The 17907-nt window shown below is 44.8% G+C and overlaps 2 protein-coding genes across 3 annotated transcripts in view; one reads left to right on the forward strand and one right to left on the reverse strand.

Moving 5' to 3' along the window:
• The first annotated feature begins 904 nt into the window (after nucleotides 1-904).
• Nucleotides 905-16250, forward strand: dclk3 (doublecortin-like kinase 3). Its single transcript, XM_045709219.1, has 7 exons — nucleotides 905-1024; nucleotides 8191-8403; nucleotides 9531-9662; nucleotides 9797-11134; nucleotides 11281-11413; nucleotides 13852-14019; nucleotides 14199-16250. The coding sequence occupies exons 1-7, from the start codon at nucleotides 905-907 to the stop codon at nucleotides 15950-15952; spliced, it is 3858 nt and encodes a 1285-aa protein (XP_045565175.1). The 3' UTR covers nucleotides 15953-16250.
• Nucleotides 16251-16301: 51 nt separating this feature from the next.
• LOC100380863 (SLIT-ROBO Rho GTPase-activating protein 3) overlaps nucleotides 16302-17907 on the reverse strand; it is a 30704-nt gene continuing 29098 nt past the window's right edge. For both annotated transcript variants that reach the window (XM_045709571.1, XM_045709570.1), the window contains exons 21-23: nucleotides 17585-17699; nucleotides 17276-17366; nucleotides 16302-17038 (exon numbers count right to left, since the gene is read on the reverse strand). In XM_045709571.1, the coding sequence (XP_045565527.1) occupies nucleotides 16847-17038; nucleotides 17276-17366; nucleotides 17585-17699 (398 nt within the window). In that variant the 3' untranslated portion in view covers nucleotides 16302-16846. The remainder of the gene's footprint in view (nucleotides 17039-17275; nucleotides 17367-17584; nucleotides 17700-17907) is intronic.

Consider the following 17907-nt stretch of genomic DNA (forward strand, 5'->3'; position numbering starts at 1 on the left):
GCTACTACAGTGGTATGCTACTACAGTGGTACCACAGTGGTATGCTACTACAGTGGTACCACAGTGGTATGGTACTACAGTGGTACTACAGTGGTATGCTACTACAGTGCTACTACAGTGGTATGCTACTACAGTGGTACTACAGTGGTATGCTACTACAGTGCTACTACAGTGGTATGCTTCTACAGTGCTACTACAGTGGTATGCTACTACAGTGCTACTACAGTGGTATGCTACTACAGTGGTACTACAGTGGTATGCTTCTACAGTGCTACTACAGTGGTATGCTACTACAGTGCTACTACAGTGGTATGCTTCTACAGTGGTACTACAGTGGTATGCTTCTACAGTGCTACAACAGTGGTATGCTACTACAGTGAGTGTCTTCTGCTCTCTGGTGGTGAGATAGACAATGTTCCATTCCTCTGATAGTTAACTTGGACTCAGCATTATGACATCATCATACAGAACAGGACAACTTTCTGCTTGGAGAAATCAACAACAGAATTCACATCTGGCCAGACTGCCCGTATTGGTGATTCCCAATGTAGGCAAGCTCCAAGACCCTCATATACCCGTACCCCTCCTGCAGCATGCACTACCTCGGTATTGACAAACACTAAAGGCATCTGGTGGCACCTTGATTGGCTCCTTGATTGGCTCACCTTGATTGGCTCATGACAGGCTCATAGTAATGGCTGTAACGGAATTAATGGTATGATATGGTATGGAAAACATCAAATACATGGTTTCCACGTGTTTGATACCATTCCATTCCCTCCATTTCAGCCATTATTATGAGCCGTCCTCCCCTCAGCAGCCTCCTGTGACACACACTCACACAAACCCACCTACACACATACATCCTGTTATCTGATAAGTAGATCCAGGATGAGTATCCGGAATGAGACTCATCGCCGGGTACCCAGTGTTAGCAGTAACCGTGGTAACTGACCTGGTGTTAACAGTAACCATGGTGACGGACCCTTGGGGAGAGCGGGACAAAGAGACGGGCCAGACAGAAGTGGGATTCCACCTAAGCTACGCCTGAAACCAGAGAGACCACCACTCTAACTCTCTCTTTCTGTTTTTCACCTCCCCCTCTCTCTCCTCTTGTCTGTCTGTCTGTCTGTCTGTCTGTCTGTCTGTCTGTCTGTCTGTCTGTCTGTCTGTCTGTCTATGTTTTTGTTTCTTAATTTCTTTGTCAGTTTATTTTTCTTCCTCTCTCTGTTTCTCTCTCTCTCGATCTCTCCCTCCCTCTCTCTCACTGCTCAGCGAATCTCCACCACACACCTGAGGGACAGAAACAGAAATGTTCAAATCAAAGAAATTCCTATGAATTTGTTTTCACCAACTGTGTAGGGCTACACTGTAAAAAAACAACCACAAGTCTAGTTGTTTCAACTAATTATTACTTGGGAATCTTAACTACAAAAGGCTGTGAACCTGGTGACACACATAAATACATTTTAGTTTTTTGCTATAAAGCTGTCGAAGGTAGATGGTGCATACTACTTTGTTTAAATGGTACTCCATAATCACTAGGATAAATACAATTGTTTTTCTTGAACGTACTTTTAACAGAGCTGAGATTTACTTTGAAGTGCAAAGTGTAGCAATACAGGTAAATAAACATGTACAATATAATCAAGTATGTAAAATATGTAGAGTACCAGTCAAAAGTTTGGACACACCTACTCATTCAAGGATTTGTCTTAATTTCTACTATTTTCTACATTGTAGAATAACAGTGAAGACGTCAAAACTATGAAATAATACATATGGAATCATGTAGTAACCAAAAAAGTGTCAAACAAATCAAAACATATTTGATATTTTAGATTCTTCAAAGTAGCTACCCTTTGCCTTGATGAAAGCTTTGCACACTCTTGGCATTCTCTCAACCAGCTTCACCTGGAATGCTTTTCTAACAGTCTTGAAGGAGTTCCCACATATGCTGAGCACTTGTTGGCTGCTTTTCCTTCACTAAGCGGTCCAACTCATCCCAACAATCTCAATTGGGTTGAGGTCGGGGGATTGTTGAGGCCAGGTCATCTGATGCAACACTCCATCACTCTCCTTCTTGTTCAAATAGCCCTTACACAGCCTGGAGGTGTGTTGGGTCATTGTCCTGGTGAAAAACAAATGATAGTCCCACTAAGCGCAAACCAGATGGGATAGCGTATTGCTGCAGAATGCTGTGGTAGCCATGCTGGTTAAGTGTGCCTTGAATTCTAAATAAATCACAGACAGTGTCACCAGTAAAGCACCCCCACACAATAACACCACCTCCTCCATGCTTCATGGTGGGAACCACATTAATGTCCTTGCTCGTGTTTCTTGGCCCAAGCAAGTCTCTTCTTCTTATTGGTGTCCTTTAGTAGTGGTTTCTTTGCAGCAATTCGACCATGAAGGCCTGATTCACACAGTCTCCTCTGAACAGTTGATGTTGAGATGTGTCTGTTACTTGAACTCTGTGTGAAGCATTTATTTGGGCTGCAATTTCTGAGGCTGGTAACTCTAATGAACTCATCCTCTGCAGCAAAGGTAACTCTGGGTCTTCCTTTCCTGTGGCGGTCCTAATGAGAGCCAGTTTAATCATAGCGCTTTTTTGCGACTGCACTTGAAGAAACTTTCAACGTTTTGAAATGTTGGGCACAAATGTGTTTACATCCCTGTTAGTGAGCATTTCTCCTTTGCCAAGATAATCCATCCATCTGACAGGTGTGGCATATCAAGAAGCTGATTAAACAACATGATCGTTACACAGGTGCACCTTGAAGGATGCACATCTCACCTGTTGTTTTGACGGAAAATGTGTACTTTTGATGCAACTGTTGAATGCTGCAGATTTGGTTGCACCCTTAAACCGGCCTCTCTCAAAAAGAGACCATGGTTTACAACATGGTCAATAATTGTGGCCCTATTCTCATCAGAGACCCCCAGCTCTTAGTCTTCCTCTCCTTTGTCCTCCAAGCATTCTCCCTCTCCCTGCCACTCTTCTTTCCCCACCAACCTGTCTTCTTTGATACATGTTTCCAAACTAAACCATTCCTAAGCCATCCTCTTTTGTCTGTTTGGTAACGAGACTAAAAACAGGACACTTGGGTAGGCTAACAGCTGAAATTGCAATCACTTTTCAAAACTCTTCACACAGTTCTCCTAACCAACTTTCAGCTTGGTACAGCAGTTCATTTCACATCCAAAATGCACTAAAACTCCCAAAACACTTCATACATGTCTCAAATCAACTCATTCTTCCATAACAGTAGCAAAGGTTGTCACCCAACAAGCACACTGTCACTCATAAAACAACGACCTAAAAACACTAACAACAGGTAGCATTACACAATGTTTTCTTTTGTAAAATGTTTTTACAAAACAAGAATGACACCTCTCTACTGTTTATAATTCACTGCAGTATATGTTACAGGAATGAATCAGACATGATGCAATATGCTTCAATATGTCATTTTTGGCATTGAGTGATTCCAAAATATAAGAATTTGTATATACACCATCTACCGATACAGATACAGTAGCAATGCTAGTCAACCCTGTCTTCTGCATTTGGCCACAGGTTCTCATCCACATCACATCTTATGTCATCTTGGGCAATACACCTAGGAAATTATCTTTTGGCATGCCTGGTCCATCCCTGGCAATCTTCTGCAGATATGTCCAGGCATTCAGCATTCATTGCGTCCAGGACGGACATTTGATCATGTGGATGGTGGTCATAAACCTTCCACCTTGTCACGCCCTGACCATGGAGAGCCCTTGGTTCTCTATGGTGTAGTAGGTCAGGGCGTGACTAGGGGGTGATCTAGTATGTCTATTTCTATGTTGGTGCTAATATGGTTCCCAATTAGAGGCAGCTGTTTATCGTTGCCTCTGATTGGGGATCATATTTAGGTAGCTATTTCCCCACCTGTGTTTTGTGGGATATTGATTGTTTGTTAGTGTGTTTGGGCACTACGTCCTCACGGTTGTTGCAAGTGTTGTTATTTTGTTTTGTTAGTTTCACTTAAATAAATATGTGGAACTATACTTACGCTGCGCCTTGGTCCGCTCATTTCCAAGATCGTGACACACCTCCATGAGGAAAATAATTCCTCTATGGGGTTGATGAATGGAGGAAAAGTGACACCATCTTAGGATGGGCTGCAAACCACTCTGTGACTGCACGGGAGTGGTGAAATGCCACATTGTCCCATACAATTACAAACGTTGGCCGATGTCACTGCAACCCTTTCCTCACCTGGCACAACCCTTCCATAGAGATCATCCAGGAATGAAATGAGACGCTCGGTGTTGTATGGTCCAATTAGCGGTTTGTGTAACAGAAATCCATCAGAGGATACTGCTGCACACATTGTGTTGTTGGCACCCCTCTGGCCCGGGACATCCACTGTGGCTCTTTTCCCAATCACATTCCTTCCTCGCCGCCGTGTTTTGGCCAAGTTGAAACCAGCCTCATCCACAAAGATGAATATGTGGTGTGTTTGCCTGGCTTCAATCTCCATTACATTTTACATTTTAGTCATTTAGCAGACACTCTTATCCAGAGCGACTTACAGTAGTGAATGCATACATTTCATTAAATGTTTTCTCCGTACTGGTCCCCCGTGGGAATCGAACCCACAACCCTGCAAACACCATGCTCTACCAACTGAGCTACACGGGACATGACTCTCTAAAATAAATCCACAAGGCAACATAAGAGTTAGGCTATTATGGTAGTTTACATTATACCTAAAAACATGTCATTGTGTGCCCCTGCCCTGTTTGGTTTAGTTCAAAACCAGTTGTGTATTTTATAGTCATCTTACCTGGACATATTGGTTCCTGAGTTGCTTGACTCGTTCAGAGTTCCTCTCAAAGGGGACAGTGTACAACTGCTTCATCCTGACTTGATGTTGTTTCAGGACTCTAGAAATAGTTGTTATGCTTACATTGTGAATATTTCCAAATGTAATGTTGTCTGCCAACACTCTGTCCCGAATCTCTGTGAGTTTTATGCCATAGTTTCTGATGACCATATCAACGATTGCAGTTTCCTGCACAGCAGTGAAAATCCTACCTCTCCCACCTGTGGGTCCTATGCAGAAATACAAAAACAATTACACATAAGTGGTTTTGGAGGCTTTGCTCAATTTACTTCTGTAATGTGCAGTTCAGTCAGATGCCCTTTCAGAATGCACATCTTACCTGTTGTTTTCCCGGAAATTTCTCACAATAGATGCCACTGTTGAGCGTTGCAGATTTGGCTGCACTCTCAGACCAGCCTCTCTCATTGATAGACCATGATTTATTACATGATCAATTATAGTAGCCCTAATCTCATCTGAGACTACAGCTCTTGATCTTCCTCTCAGTTTTCTTCCACCACGCATACATACTCCTCTGCCTCTCCCTCTCCCAGCCACTCTTCTTCCTCTGTCAGCCACTTCTCTATCTCTGGCTGGTTCCATGTTTACATTACAGTACAGCATTATTCCTAAGATGTCCCCTTTTGTATAGATAGTAATGAAATTGAAAGACAAACACCTGGGTCGTTGTTCAGCTACAATGGGAATCAGCTATAGTTGGTCTAATTGTTTTGATAGTATTTCATTTTTTAGATTTGGAATATATTTCAATACGGTATTACTGTAGAAATGTAGCATAATTGCTGTCATATTCAATTTTGTGTTATTTTAGGTTTTGAACTTAAACTTAACAGTTTTTAAAAGAGTATGTAAACATGTGCAAATTGGCCTGAGTAGAGTTTTGGTGGTGGTTGTGTCTGAGTGAGAAAATAATTCATGAAATTTGAAAGATGTAGTCATTGAATGCATTTTGTGCCAAAGCAATGAAAAATGATCCATAGTTTAGCCCAGATAGACTGCTGTTGTGCTCACTGTGTGAAGAGTTTTGAAAAAGTGACCTAAGTATTGAAAAATGAGTCCTAGCGATTTCATTCTGTTTTGAATGTGTTTTTAACAGTTTTGGAAACAGTGTGTTAGCATTTCAAAACATGTGCTGCAAATATATCGTTTTGCAGGTGGTGGAGTATGAATGAGAAAGGAGTTCATGGATTTCGAAGAATGTGGTCATTGAATGCATTTTGTGTGAAAACAATGAAAAATTATTCACAGTTTGGTCAACATACACTTCTGTTTTGCTGACTGTGTGAACAGTTTTGACAATGTGACTTCAGTTTTGACCAATGCATGTTAGCAATTGAAAAAAAACGAATAAACATTATTTTTTTTAAAGCTGCTGAAAATCCGGTGTTTCCATTTCAAACGGTTTTGTTCTATTTCAATCTTCTGTGATGTATATTTTAAGTGTAATATTGAGATATGCAAACTCAAAATGTAATACATATCATAACATGGTACAGGTGTCTTCTTTTGTTTAACCCCATAACCATGTGTGTGAAGTGTATACTGTTGTTTCAAAGTAGATTTGTTACAGACTACCAAGAAACACTCCCGGGGGGGCTCCGGGGCTGTTTGGAAACGGGCTCTAACTGTGCCAGAGCGGTGACGCATCTCTCCCGTTATCCCGGCAATGATCACATGGACTCACCTTGTTATTGTTACCGTCCCGGTTTGGCGGCAGTGTTGTTGTTATGTAGGCTAACATCCCATTCGACGCACAGGTTTCGGTTGTCCCTGCCTGCCTGCCTTCCCTTTCTTATAACTTTCGAGAGAGCGTTTTAAGTTGCACAACTGGACTCCTCCCACGCGCACCCGTAGCAACCCTGGTCTTCCTTCTATGTTCTGGTCAAAGCGGCTCAACGCGCGCATCCAGTCAACTATTGTAGCCCTATCCCTCATCTCTCTTCCAAAAACGGAAAAGGAAGACGATATTACATTGAAATAATGGCCACCGCTGCCGGTAAAGAAATGTCCAACTGAAACTCCTAATGATTGCGCTAGAAGTGAACAGGTAGGCTATGACGCCCGTGTGGAAACAACGGTTCGGATGCGGTTACGCGGCGCCAGGCACGAGATGGAGAGCGGCATGTCAGTCAAGAGGTGAAAACACTATCTTCATGCTTTAAAAGTAAAAATGATCATTTCTCTCAAATATATATATATTGTTTAGTCTTATTTCTTCTGTATTTTAGAAAAATATATAGATTTTTTTAATGTTAACAAAAAGTAGCAAATTGTGAGGCTCATCCCATGAAGAATGATCAAGATACAGATACAACTGTATCTTGGATTCTGGTCGCTGTTGTGGCTTCATCTGTGCATAAACCTCAGCGCTTTGGCCTTGTTCTTATTGTTGTGTTAGAGTTATTTTTATCAGGTGATTGTTTATAGGTTAGGATCTGCCTCAGTGAAAAGCTGACAGTGTTTTGTAGCTTGGTGGGAGATGGTGAATTTTTGGGATAGCCTTGTTAAATGGGTAAAATAGGTTCATGGTACTTACTGGATGGGGTGTGTGTCAGGGAGGGATCCCGTACCTCCTCTCCAACTCCATGGACAACACAGGTGTGTGTGTGTGTGTGTGTGTGTGTGTGTGTGTGTGTGTGTGTGTGTGTGTGTGTGTGTGTGTGTGTGTGTGTGTGTGTGTGTGTCTGAAAGTGAATCTTCAACTTTGACACTGTGTCTAATGCTTCATTAATCATGCAGTTTCAGGAAAGAACTAGGCCACGCTTTTGTTGTAGTGTGTGTGTGTGTGTGTGTGTGTGTGTGTGTGTGTGTGTGTGTGTGTGTGTGTGTGTGTGTGTGTGTGTGTGTGTGTGTGTGTGTGTGTGTGTGTGTGTGTGTGTGTGTGTAAACAAATCCGGCTGATCAGATTTGAGTCTTTTCCATGGACTGCATGAGATTCTTTGAGTGCCCCGCTCTCCTGCCTAAATTATTAACGCTTCCTTAAGACACACACTCATACATACACGATGAGGACCACGCATCATGTTTCTTCCTTGCTTATCTAAGGAAAAGCAATAACCCAGTTGACCTATACAGACAGTTGATGATGACAAATTTGGAAAGTGGAAAGAAATCGTCTCAACTAACTTATCTAACTAACCCGTTGATTCTTTCATCTCTCTCTCTCTCTCTCTCTCTCTCAACCCTACACTGTTTACCGCCTTTTCCGGCTCCCTCTCTTTCTCACCCCTTTCCCCACATCTTTCATTTCTGTCTCTCCCTGCCTCCCTACCATCCTCTCTCCCCCCATCTCTCTCAGATTCCTCCCTCTGTAAACGTATGGGGGGGTATTCCCCACCCTCAGGCCTGGCCCTCTGTCCCCCTCCCCCACCTTGACCCCCTGACTACAGCCACTAGGACCCATCTCCCTCCTCCTTTTCCAGTCTTCCACACTCGTCATGCTGAGCAGAGTGCCGAGCGACCACGCTTGGTCACTGTGGTCCGACCATGCGGTCACAGCACCCTCAGGAAGGTAACGGTCCAGAATGAAATGATTAATGATTACAAAGAAGTAACCAACCCTCTTTCTGGAGAGCTACTAGGTCTGCAGGATTTTGTTCCATTCCTGCATTAACACACCTGATTGTCACAGGCGTCGTATGGATTGGACCAAAACTCAGCGGGAATGTGAATGCTCATTATCTTCTTTTATTAAATAAATGAACACTGAACAAAAAGAACAACGAAAACAGTCTTGTCAGGAAACAACTACCCACAAATCCCATAGAAAAAACACCCCTACTAAATAGGACCTTCAATTAGAGGCAACGAGGAACAGCTGCCTCCAATTGAAGGTCAAAACAATAAACTAGACGTAGAAATAGAAAAAAATTGAAAATAGAACATAGAAATACAAAACATAGAACACAACCCAAAAACCCCGACAAAACAAAACAAACACACCCCTGCCACGTCCTGACCAAACTACAATAACAAATAACCTCTTTTACTGGTCAGGACGTGACACTGATTCATAACAGAAGAAGTTGGCTTCAATGACATTTTATTCAATTATAATGATATGGTTGGCTTCAATGATTTTTTATTCAATTATAATGATATGGTTGGCTTCAATGATATTTTATTCAATTATAATGATATGGTTGGCTTCAATTACATTTTATTAAATTATAATGATATGGTTGGCTTCAATTACATTTTATTCAATTATAATGATATGGTTGGCTTCAATGATTTTTTATTCAATTATAATGATATGGTTGGCTTCAATGATTTTTTATTCAATTATAATGATATGGTTGACTTCAATGATATTTTATTAAATTATAATGATATGGTTGGCTTCAATTACATTTTATTCAATTATAATGATATGGTTGGCTTCAATTACATTTTATTCAATTATAATGATATGGTTGGCTTCAATTACATTTTATTCAATTATAATGATATGTTTGGCTTCAATTACATTTTATTCAATTATAATGATATGGTTGGCTTCAATTACATTTTATTCAATTATAATGATATGGTTGGCTTCAATTACATTTTATTCAATTATAATGATATGGTTGGCTTGACTCCCACATGTTCAGTACTTCATGGTTTCTTGATGACATCATATTTATGCCTGGTCAGGTGACATTGCTGTTGAACCGTAGGAGCGTGGTCTCGTACGAGCAGCTTCTATTGGACATCTCCGAGGCGCTAGGGTTCCCTCGCTGGCACAGGGCCAGAGTCACACGCCTCTACACACCACACGCACGAGAGGTAACTACACACACACACACACACACACACACACACACACACACACACACACACACACACACACACACACACACACACACACACAACAACAACAACACACCTCTAAATCCAGGTGTTTGTGTCTAACCCTCCAGGTGCGGGGTGTGTGTGATTTCTTCCGTGGCGAAGCAGCGTTCCTGGCATTGGGAAAGTCTCGTCCAGAGCTCCGGAGTGTCGAGGAGGCCCTGGAGGAGCTGTTTCCACAACATTCCTGTTACCGCAACGACGCACTCCGGGCCTGGGAGAGGAGGTTACAACCTTCACCTGATAAAGCTGCCAAGGCCGACAGCGGATACAGCGAGGGGACAGACATACACACACACCCTGACAAGGATACACACACAAGCCTCGACACGAACACACAGACATACAGTGTTACATACACACAGGGATGCCACCTGGACACACACACACATACTCACCAAGACACACTGACACAACCCAATACACACCCAAAAACACTGACACACCACAATACACACCCAAACAGGCGCTCCACACACAAAAACAAACACCCAACTAGACAGCCCATACATCCTATTCACACACACCTCGACACGGATGCGCACACACATACACACCCTAACACGCATTCTAACCAACACTCCACACACCCCTCTCACCCCGCCAATCACCTTCAGAGGGTCAAAGTGAAAGTTGCAGCCAGAGAGATTCTCTCCTCACCGATAGGTCCCTCCACCCAGGAGGAGGAGCTAGGAGAGGAGCTAGACACGCCCCCTCCTCCACTCTGCAGGAACTGTAAGCCTTCTGAAGGACCCAATCCGAGAGCAGGGAGGGCTCCACTTCCTCCCGTGACCAGGAAGCAAACAGGAAACGGACCAAACAACCAGGAAGTAGAGAAACCTCACGTCGGTCCCACCCCACTCCACACTGGACCAATCTGCAGGCTTGAGCAGGAGTCCTTCAGCCAATCAGAACCTTCATCCTCAGCTTCTAAACAGGAAGAGGCGAGGACTAAACAGGAAGTGATATTTGACCTCCCATTTGATGGTAGTGATGTCACCCTGTCAGACATTGAGCGTTGCTATGACATTGGACGCGTGGTCGGAGACGGGAACTTTGCTGTTGTGCACGAGTGTCATCGGCGCGACAATGGGGAAGCCTTCGCTGTGAAGATTGTGGAGCACTCAAAGCTCATTGGCCGAGAGCACATGATGCAGAATGAGCTGAGCCTTCTGGGTAGCCTGTCACACCCCCGCGTGGTTCGCCTCTTCACACACCACCACACACACACACACTCCTATCTCGTCATGGAGATGGTTGCCGGGGGCGACCTGTTTGAGGCAATCACGGTCCGTGGGAAGTTTCCGGAAGAGGAGGCAGGGCTGATGGTGTGTGACGTCAGCGAGGCTCTGAGATACATCCACAGCAAGACCATAGTACACAGAGATCTGAAACCTGAAAACCTACTGGTGAGGGAGAGGGTGTGTGTGTCTGTGTGTCTGTGCAGGTGCGTGTGTGTGTGTGAATACAAGCATTCCAAGCATCTATCTCTGTAACCCACTCTCTCCCTGCTGCTCTCTCCCCCTCTCTCTCTCCCCCTCCCTCTCTCTTCTAGGTGGAGTGCAGTAGTCATGGTGTCAGTAGGTTGAAGCTGGGTGATTTTGGACTGGCCATGGTTGTAACAGAACCCATCTTCACTGTGTGTGGAACTCCCACCTATGTCGCCCCGGAGATCCTCTCAGAGACAGGTGACTATGTCTATCACTTTATTTCTACCTTTATCTATCACTACCTATCACTCTACAGTAGCTGTGCCTGTGTTGTGACAATTGCGATGTTTGCTCTATAACCTATTAGTTCATATGCCTTGACACTGTGATATATAGGCCTAAGACTGAGACAATAAGAAGACACAGTGGCAGAATAAACTCAAGCACACCTTTGTTTCATCACAAAACCGGAGAGCAACATCTGTCCGGTGAAGTCCACAAACCCACCATTTTGCATGTAACACACAGTAAAATGACCTACAGCATGGTCAAGCAAGTTAATGAGTACGTTAACATGCACACTAATAATTCCATATTAAATGTATTATGGCAGTAGGCTGAGTATGGCATTAGTCATGTAAACACCTTACTCTGCTTATCTTAATCAGCGTAAGGTCATAATCGAAGTAAGCATGTACCAATTAAAACACCTGGTTTTGTGTGCAATCTTTTGAATTATTAGGACTGTCACGGCCGTCGTAGTGATTGGACCAAAATTCAGCGGGGATGTGAATGCTCACTTTCTTCTTTATTAAATAAATGAACACTGAACAAAAAGAACAACGAAAACAGTCCTTGTTTAGCACACAGCTAAACAAGAAACAACTGCCCACAAAAACCCCATGAAAAACCCCTACTAAATAGGACCTTCAATTAGAGGCAACGAGGAACAGCTGCCACCAATTGAAGGTCAAAACAATAAACTAAACATAGAAATAGAATAACTAGAAAATAGAACATAGAAATACAAAACATAGAACACTGCCCAAAAACCCTGACAACACAAAACAAACACACACCTGCCACGTCCTGACCAAACTACAATAACAAATAACCTCTTTTACTGGTCAGGACGTGACAAGGACACATAAACAGCTTAATCGGCATCCCAGTGGTGTATTTGATCTGCACATTTGCCAGCAACGGGTAGCGCAAGCTTCCCTAAAATGGACGAGTGAAGTGAGAGAAATCGTTAGAGAAATCGTTAGAGAAATCGTTATTCTTTCAAAGTATGTAAACGTTTTAAACAAACTATTATATTAACCTATCCTCAATAATCGTATTATTGTGTGCATGTAACTTTGCTCAATGTTTCCAACATTTTCTGACCACTAAACAACTATTGATTTATAACCACGGAGAGTTACCGCAAGTCGCAAAGAAAACAGGAGCTGCCTCCACTATTCCAGCACCATTTCAACTTCAACATTTCAACATCATCAAATCCCCTATGCTTAGTTTAAAACTAAAATATACCAAAAACAATTTAATCCAACCAACGTAAACTAAATATGATGTGGCTGTCCATGGTACTGATGTGTGTGTGTGTGTGTGTGTGTGTGTGTGTGTGTGTGTGTGTGTGTGTGTGTGTGTGTGTGTGTGTGTGTGTGTGTGTGTGTGTGTGTGTGTGTGTGTGTGCATGCGTGCAAGTAGAAAAACATATTGACTCACCCTACTTGTATAGAAACACCAATGACATCCTCCTCTCTTTCATGTTGCCGAAACGGTCTATGACTGTCATACAGTACACTCTTTTAGCTTTTGTTATCCTAGGCTACCTGGCTAAAATGCTTGCTCGCTAGCCTAACTTCCTTTCATGGGCAACGATGCGCCAGGCTAGCTAGTTAACATTAGCCTTCTACATATAGCTACATATTGAACTTCCATCCTCTCAGGCCAGGGGCATAATGTATGAATTAATGGTTGGATCAGAATTAAGTAAAACCACAAGTCTAAATCCTTATCTCCTTCCATGGCTAATTTAGGAAAGGGATTATTTTAGCTAGCTAGCCACCAGAAGACAATGAGATGCAACAATTCAATTTTTTTTCTGTAAATGAGTTCTGCTTTTGATGTGATGTGAATGGTGTGAAGCCAAATCCAAACTGGCTTCCCTTTACACTTTTTTTTGGTGCACCAGGACCATTCAAAGTTGAGCTCACTCAGTTTAGCTCAACACTGATTGGCTGTTATTTTATTTATATATATATATATATATATATATATATATATATATATATATATATATATATATATATATATATATTTTTTTTTTTTTTATCAAGGGAGGCCAAATGCTCTCTGGCTTCCCTTGCATTCAATGCAACGGGTGGCAACAATGTCATACTCTTTCTGACTAGACAGCATCAGATAGATGGGCTACACATATAGAGACAGAGAGGGGACTGTTTCGCTCTCTCAGATACATTCTCCGGTGAGATACATTCAGCCTCTTGTGAATTGAAAAAAATGTATGAAACACAGACAGGCGAAAGATTAACTGTTTTATATGGGGGGGTTTTCTCTTTTTTTTGTACATTTTTGGGGAAGCCTGGCTTCCCTTAGCATCCATGAATACACGCCACTGTCACTCTATCAATCACTTACCTCTACCTCTGTCTATCACCCCTCCGCAGGGTATGGTCTGCCAGTAGACCTGTGGGCATTGGGAGTGATACTGTACGTCCTTCTCTGTGGATTCCCTCCGTTCCGGAGCAGAGACCGAGACCAAGGGGAGTTGTTCCAGATGATCAGAGAGGCTCACCTCACCTTCCTGTCACCTTACTGGGATGACATCTCAGACGGTGAGACACACACATGGTTATAGACATAAGTAGGCACATACACACATGCTTGTACAAACACACATGCACGCGCACACACACACACACACACACACACACACACACACACACACACACACACGTATACACACACATGCTCACACATATTGTACCCTGTGTGTGTATGTGTGTGTGTGTAGGAGCGCGAGGCCTGGTGAGAGCCTTGCTGCAGGTGGATCCAACAGAAAGACTGACGGCAGTTCAGACTCTGATGCACCCCTGGATTCAGACCACTACTGACCAGTACAGACCAACACAGACCACTACTGACCAGTACAGGCCAACACAGACCACTACTGACCAGTACAGACCAACACAGACCACTACTGACCAGTACAGACCAACACAGACCACTACTGACCAGTACAGACCAACACAGACCACTACTGACCAGTACAGACCAACACAGATCAGTGCTGACCAGCAGAGCCCAGCACAGCCGAGCAAAGTCCAACACAGACATGAACCGATCAGTGCAAACCAGCAGAGCCCAGCAAAGACCAGTACAGAACACTACAGACCAGTACAGAGTCCAACCACAGGCCAGTCCCGACCAGCACAGACCACTACAGAACACCACGGACCAGTACCAACCCCAGACCAACAGCGACCACCACACCCAATCCCCCCAGCGCACCACCCACCCACCCAGCCAGCCCCATCTCCTCACTCCGGCACCCAGCCAGCCCCATCTCCTCACTCCACCACCCAGCCAGCCCCATCTCCTCACTCCGGCACCCAGCCAGCCCCATCTCCTCACTCCACCACCCAGCCAGCCCCATCTCCTCACTCCGGCACCCAGCCAGCCCCATCTCCTCACTCCGGCACCCAGCCAGCCCCATCTCCTCACTCCGGCACCCAGCCAGCCCCATCTCCTCACTCCAGCACCCAGCCAGCCCCATCTCCTCACTCCGGCACCCAGCCAGCCCCATCTCCTCACTCCAGCACCCAGCCAGCCCCATCTCCTCACTCCGGCACCCAGCCAGCCCCATCTCCTCACTCCGGCACCCAGCCAGCCCCATCTCCTCACTCCACCACCCAGCCAGCCCCATCTCCTCACTCCACCACCCAGCCAGCCCCATCTCCTCACTCCACCACCCAGCCAGCCCCATCTCCTCACTCCACCACCCAGCCAGCCCCATCTCCTCACTCCGGCACCCAGCCAGCCCCATCTCCTCACTCCACCACCCAGCCAGCCCCATCTCCTCACTCCACCACCCAGCCAGCCCCATCTCCTCACTCCGGCACCCAGCCAGCCCCATCTCCTCACTCCACCACCCAGCCAGCCCCATCTCCTCACTCCACCACCCAGCCAGCCCCATCTCCTCACTCCAGCACCCAGCCAGCCCCATCTCCTCACTCCAGCACCCAGCCAGCCCCATCTCCTCACTCCAGCACCCAGCCAGCCCCATCTCCTCACTCCAGCACCCAGCCAGCCCCATCTCCTCACTCCACCACCCAGCCAGCCCCATCTCCTCACTCCAGCACCCAGCCAGCCCCATCTCCTCACTCCAGCACCCAGCCAGCCCCATCTCCTCACTCCACCACCCAGCCAGCCCCATCTCCTCACTCCACCACCCAGCAGGACCCATCAACCCCCCCCCAGCCCCACAGCAGTAGCACCTCTCAACCCCCCCACCCAATTTCCCCACCCTCCATCCTATCCACAGCAACACCCAAACCCAGCTCCCTCCGACCTGGCAGAACCCCTCAATCTGCCCTCCCACTCTACCCAGCCTCCCTCCCTCCACCCACCCTACCTCCCTCCCAACACCCACCCATTCCCAGCCGAAAACCCACCCAGTCCCAGCACACCACACATCCACCAGCAGTGTCCCACCCCTCAACAGCAGCACCCAAGCCCCACTTCCCCTCAACCCATCCTCCTGATTGATGGGGTTCCTGAAACTTTAAATGCTTCTCCAGGAATTGAAAAGATCTGGTATTCTGCACAGACCCTGTTCAGGATTTGTGTATCTGGAACTCACAAATTGTCATACACTGATGTTCAGTTCCACTCCAATAAAATAGTCATCAACAACTTTACCATTTAGGTTGTAGTATTTAGTTCAGTACATTATCTAGCATAACAGATAACTCTAATAGTTTCAATACATGTTTTTTTCTGACAATGTGTCTATTACACACACTTCCTCTTTGTATTCCACTAACAATAAATAACTTTGAACTGACTTTTGATTGACGTTGTGATGTATGACAACCGATAACAACAGACCAGCCAATCAGAATCTAATATTTATTATTTATTCATTTTACCACAGAAGTATTTTAATACAGCTATTCCAGTGACATCATCAACAGTGGTCCAGGGAAGAGGGAGGAGGGTTGCATCCATAGAAATATAATGACTAGAGTGAACAAAGCCCCTCAGACCATAGAGTTAGAATTACTAGAGTGGTGGAAAGAATCATTTTCACAGTTTAACCAGCATCCCAGGATCTGGTGTGGAGGCCATCTTGGATATGCTATTGGACCCAGTTTCCAGTATTATAATTAAGAAGTAAGTTGTTATACTCTTACTAAGTGGTTTAAATGAGTGTTTATCAAGTTTAAAAACAATTTACCACAGAAATAGGTAAGTTACCCCAGCCCTGAGTTATTGGAAACCAAACCCATCCTTGTTCTAATAGAGAACGATAGACAGCACTGAGACAGGTGTAAAAGACTAGCAATATCACACACAAACATCATCACACACTAATATCATATCACACACAAACGTGTCAGAAAAATAAATCATCATTATTATAATTCTGCTTCAGTCCTCCTATTGGTCCGCTGGTCTGAAGAGAGCCCGCCCCCTGAGGCTGAACCCCACTTTCCTGCCTCCTGGGAGAGAGGAGGAGAGGGATGAAGAGGAGGAGGAAGAGGAGGGAGGTGGCTGGGTTGCAGCAGGATGCAGGGACGGCTGGCGAGAGAGAAGCTCCTTGAATACAGAGCTCATCTGTTTACTGATGTCCTGAAAGAGAGAGAGACGTTTCAGTGTCTTAGACGTACAGTATCCAGCCACATCTAGCTCCAAATTAAACATCTGCAATGCTTCAGTGTCTTAGACGTACAGTATCTAGCCACATCTAGCTCCAAATTAAACATCTGCAATGCTTCAAATTGACTATTTGCACTAAATTACTTTCAATGTATTTCATTTCAGCTGTCTCAAGGGCGAGTCCCCAAAAATGACTTAATCTCCACCCACCGGTCTTTCAATAGATCCTCCATCTGTCTGTCTCTCTATGGCTCCTGCCCTCTGCCTCACACTGTCCAAGGTGTGCCTACGCTCCTGATTCCTGAGAGAGAGAGTGAGAGAGGAGGGAGGAGAGAGTGGGGGAGGGGAGAAAGAAGAGAGGGAGAGGGAAAGAGAGAGAGAGGGTAGAAAAAGGGAGGGAGTAAGATTGCTGATGGAGTGTTTTTGGTACATTACAGGTGTTTGTGAGTGTGTTAGTTTGTGTGAGTGTGTTAGTTTGTGTGAGTGTGTGTGTGTGCGTGCATGCGTAGCATGTTGTACCCTGTGTTTTGGCGTGTCACAGGGGAGAGGGGGTTCTTTCGGACGGGACTGCCTCTGCCCTCCGCTGCCCTCTGTCTTCCAGGCAACGAAGCACTGTCACTGTTCACCCGCAGCCTGTCAAACACACACACACACACACACACACACACACACACACACACACACACACACACACACACACACACACACACACACACACACACACACACACACACACACACCTTGCTTTATTAGTTCTTGATATATACAGATAGACCCCCTCAAGCATTTGCATGTCTATGTGTGTGTGTGTGTGTGTGTGTGTGTGTGTGTGTGTGTGTGTG

Source organism: Salmo salar, chromosome ssa27 (assembly GCF_905237065.1).
Source record: "Salmo salar chromosome ssa27, Ssal_v3.1, whole genome shotgun sequence".
Taxonomy (NCBI): domain Eukaryota; kingdom Metazoa; phylum Chordata; class Actinopteri; order Salmoniformes; family Salmonidae; genus Salmo; species Salmo salar.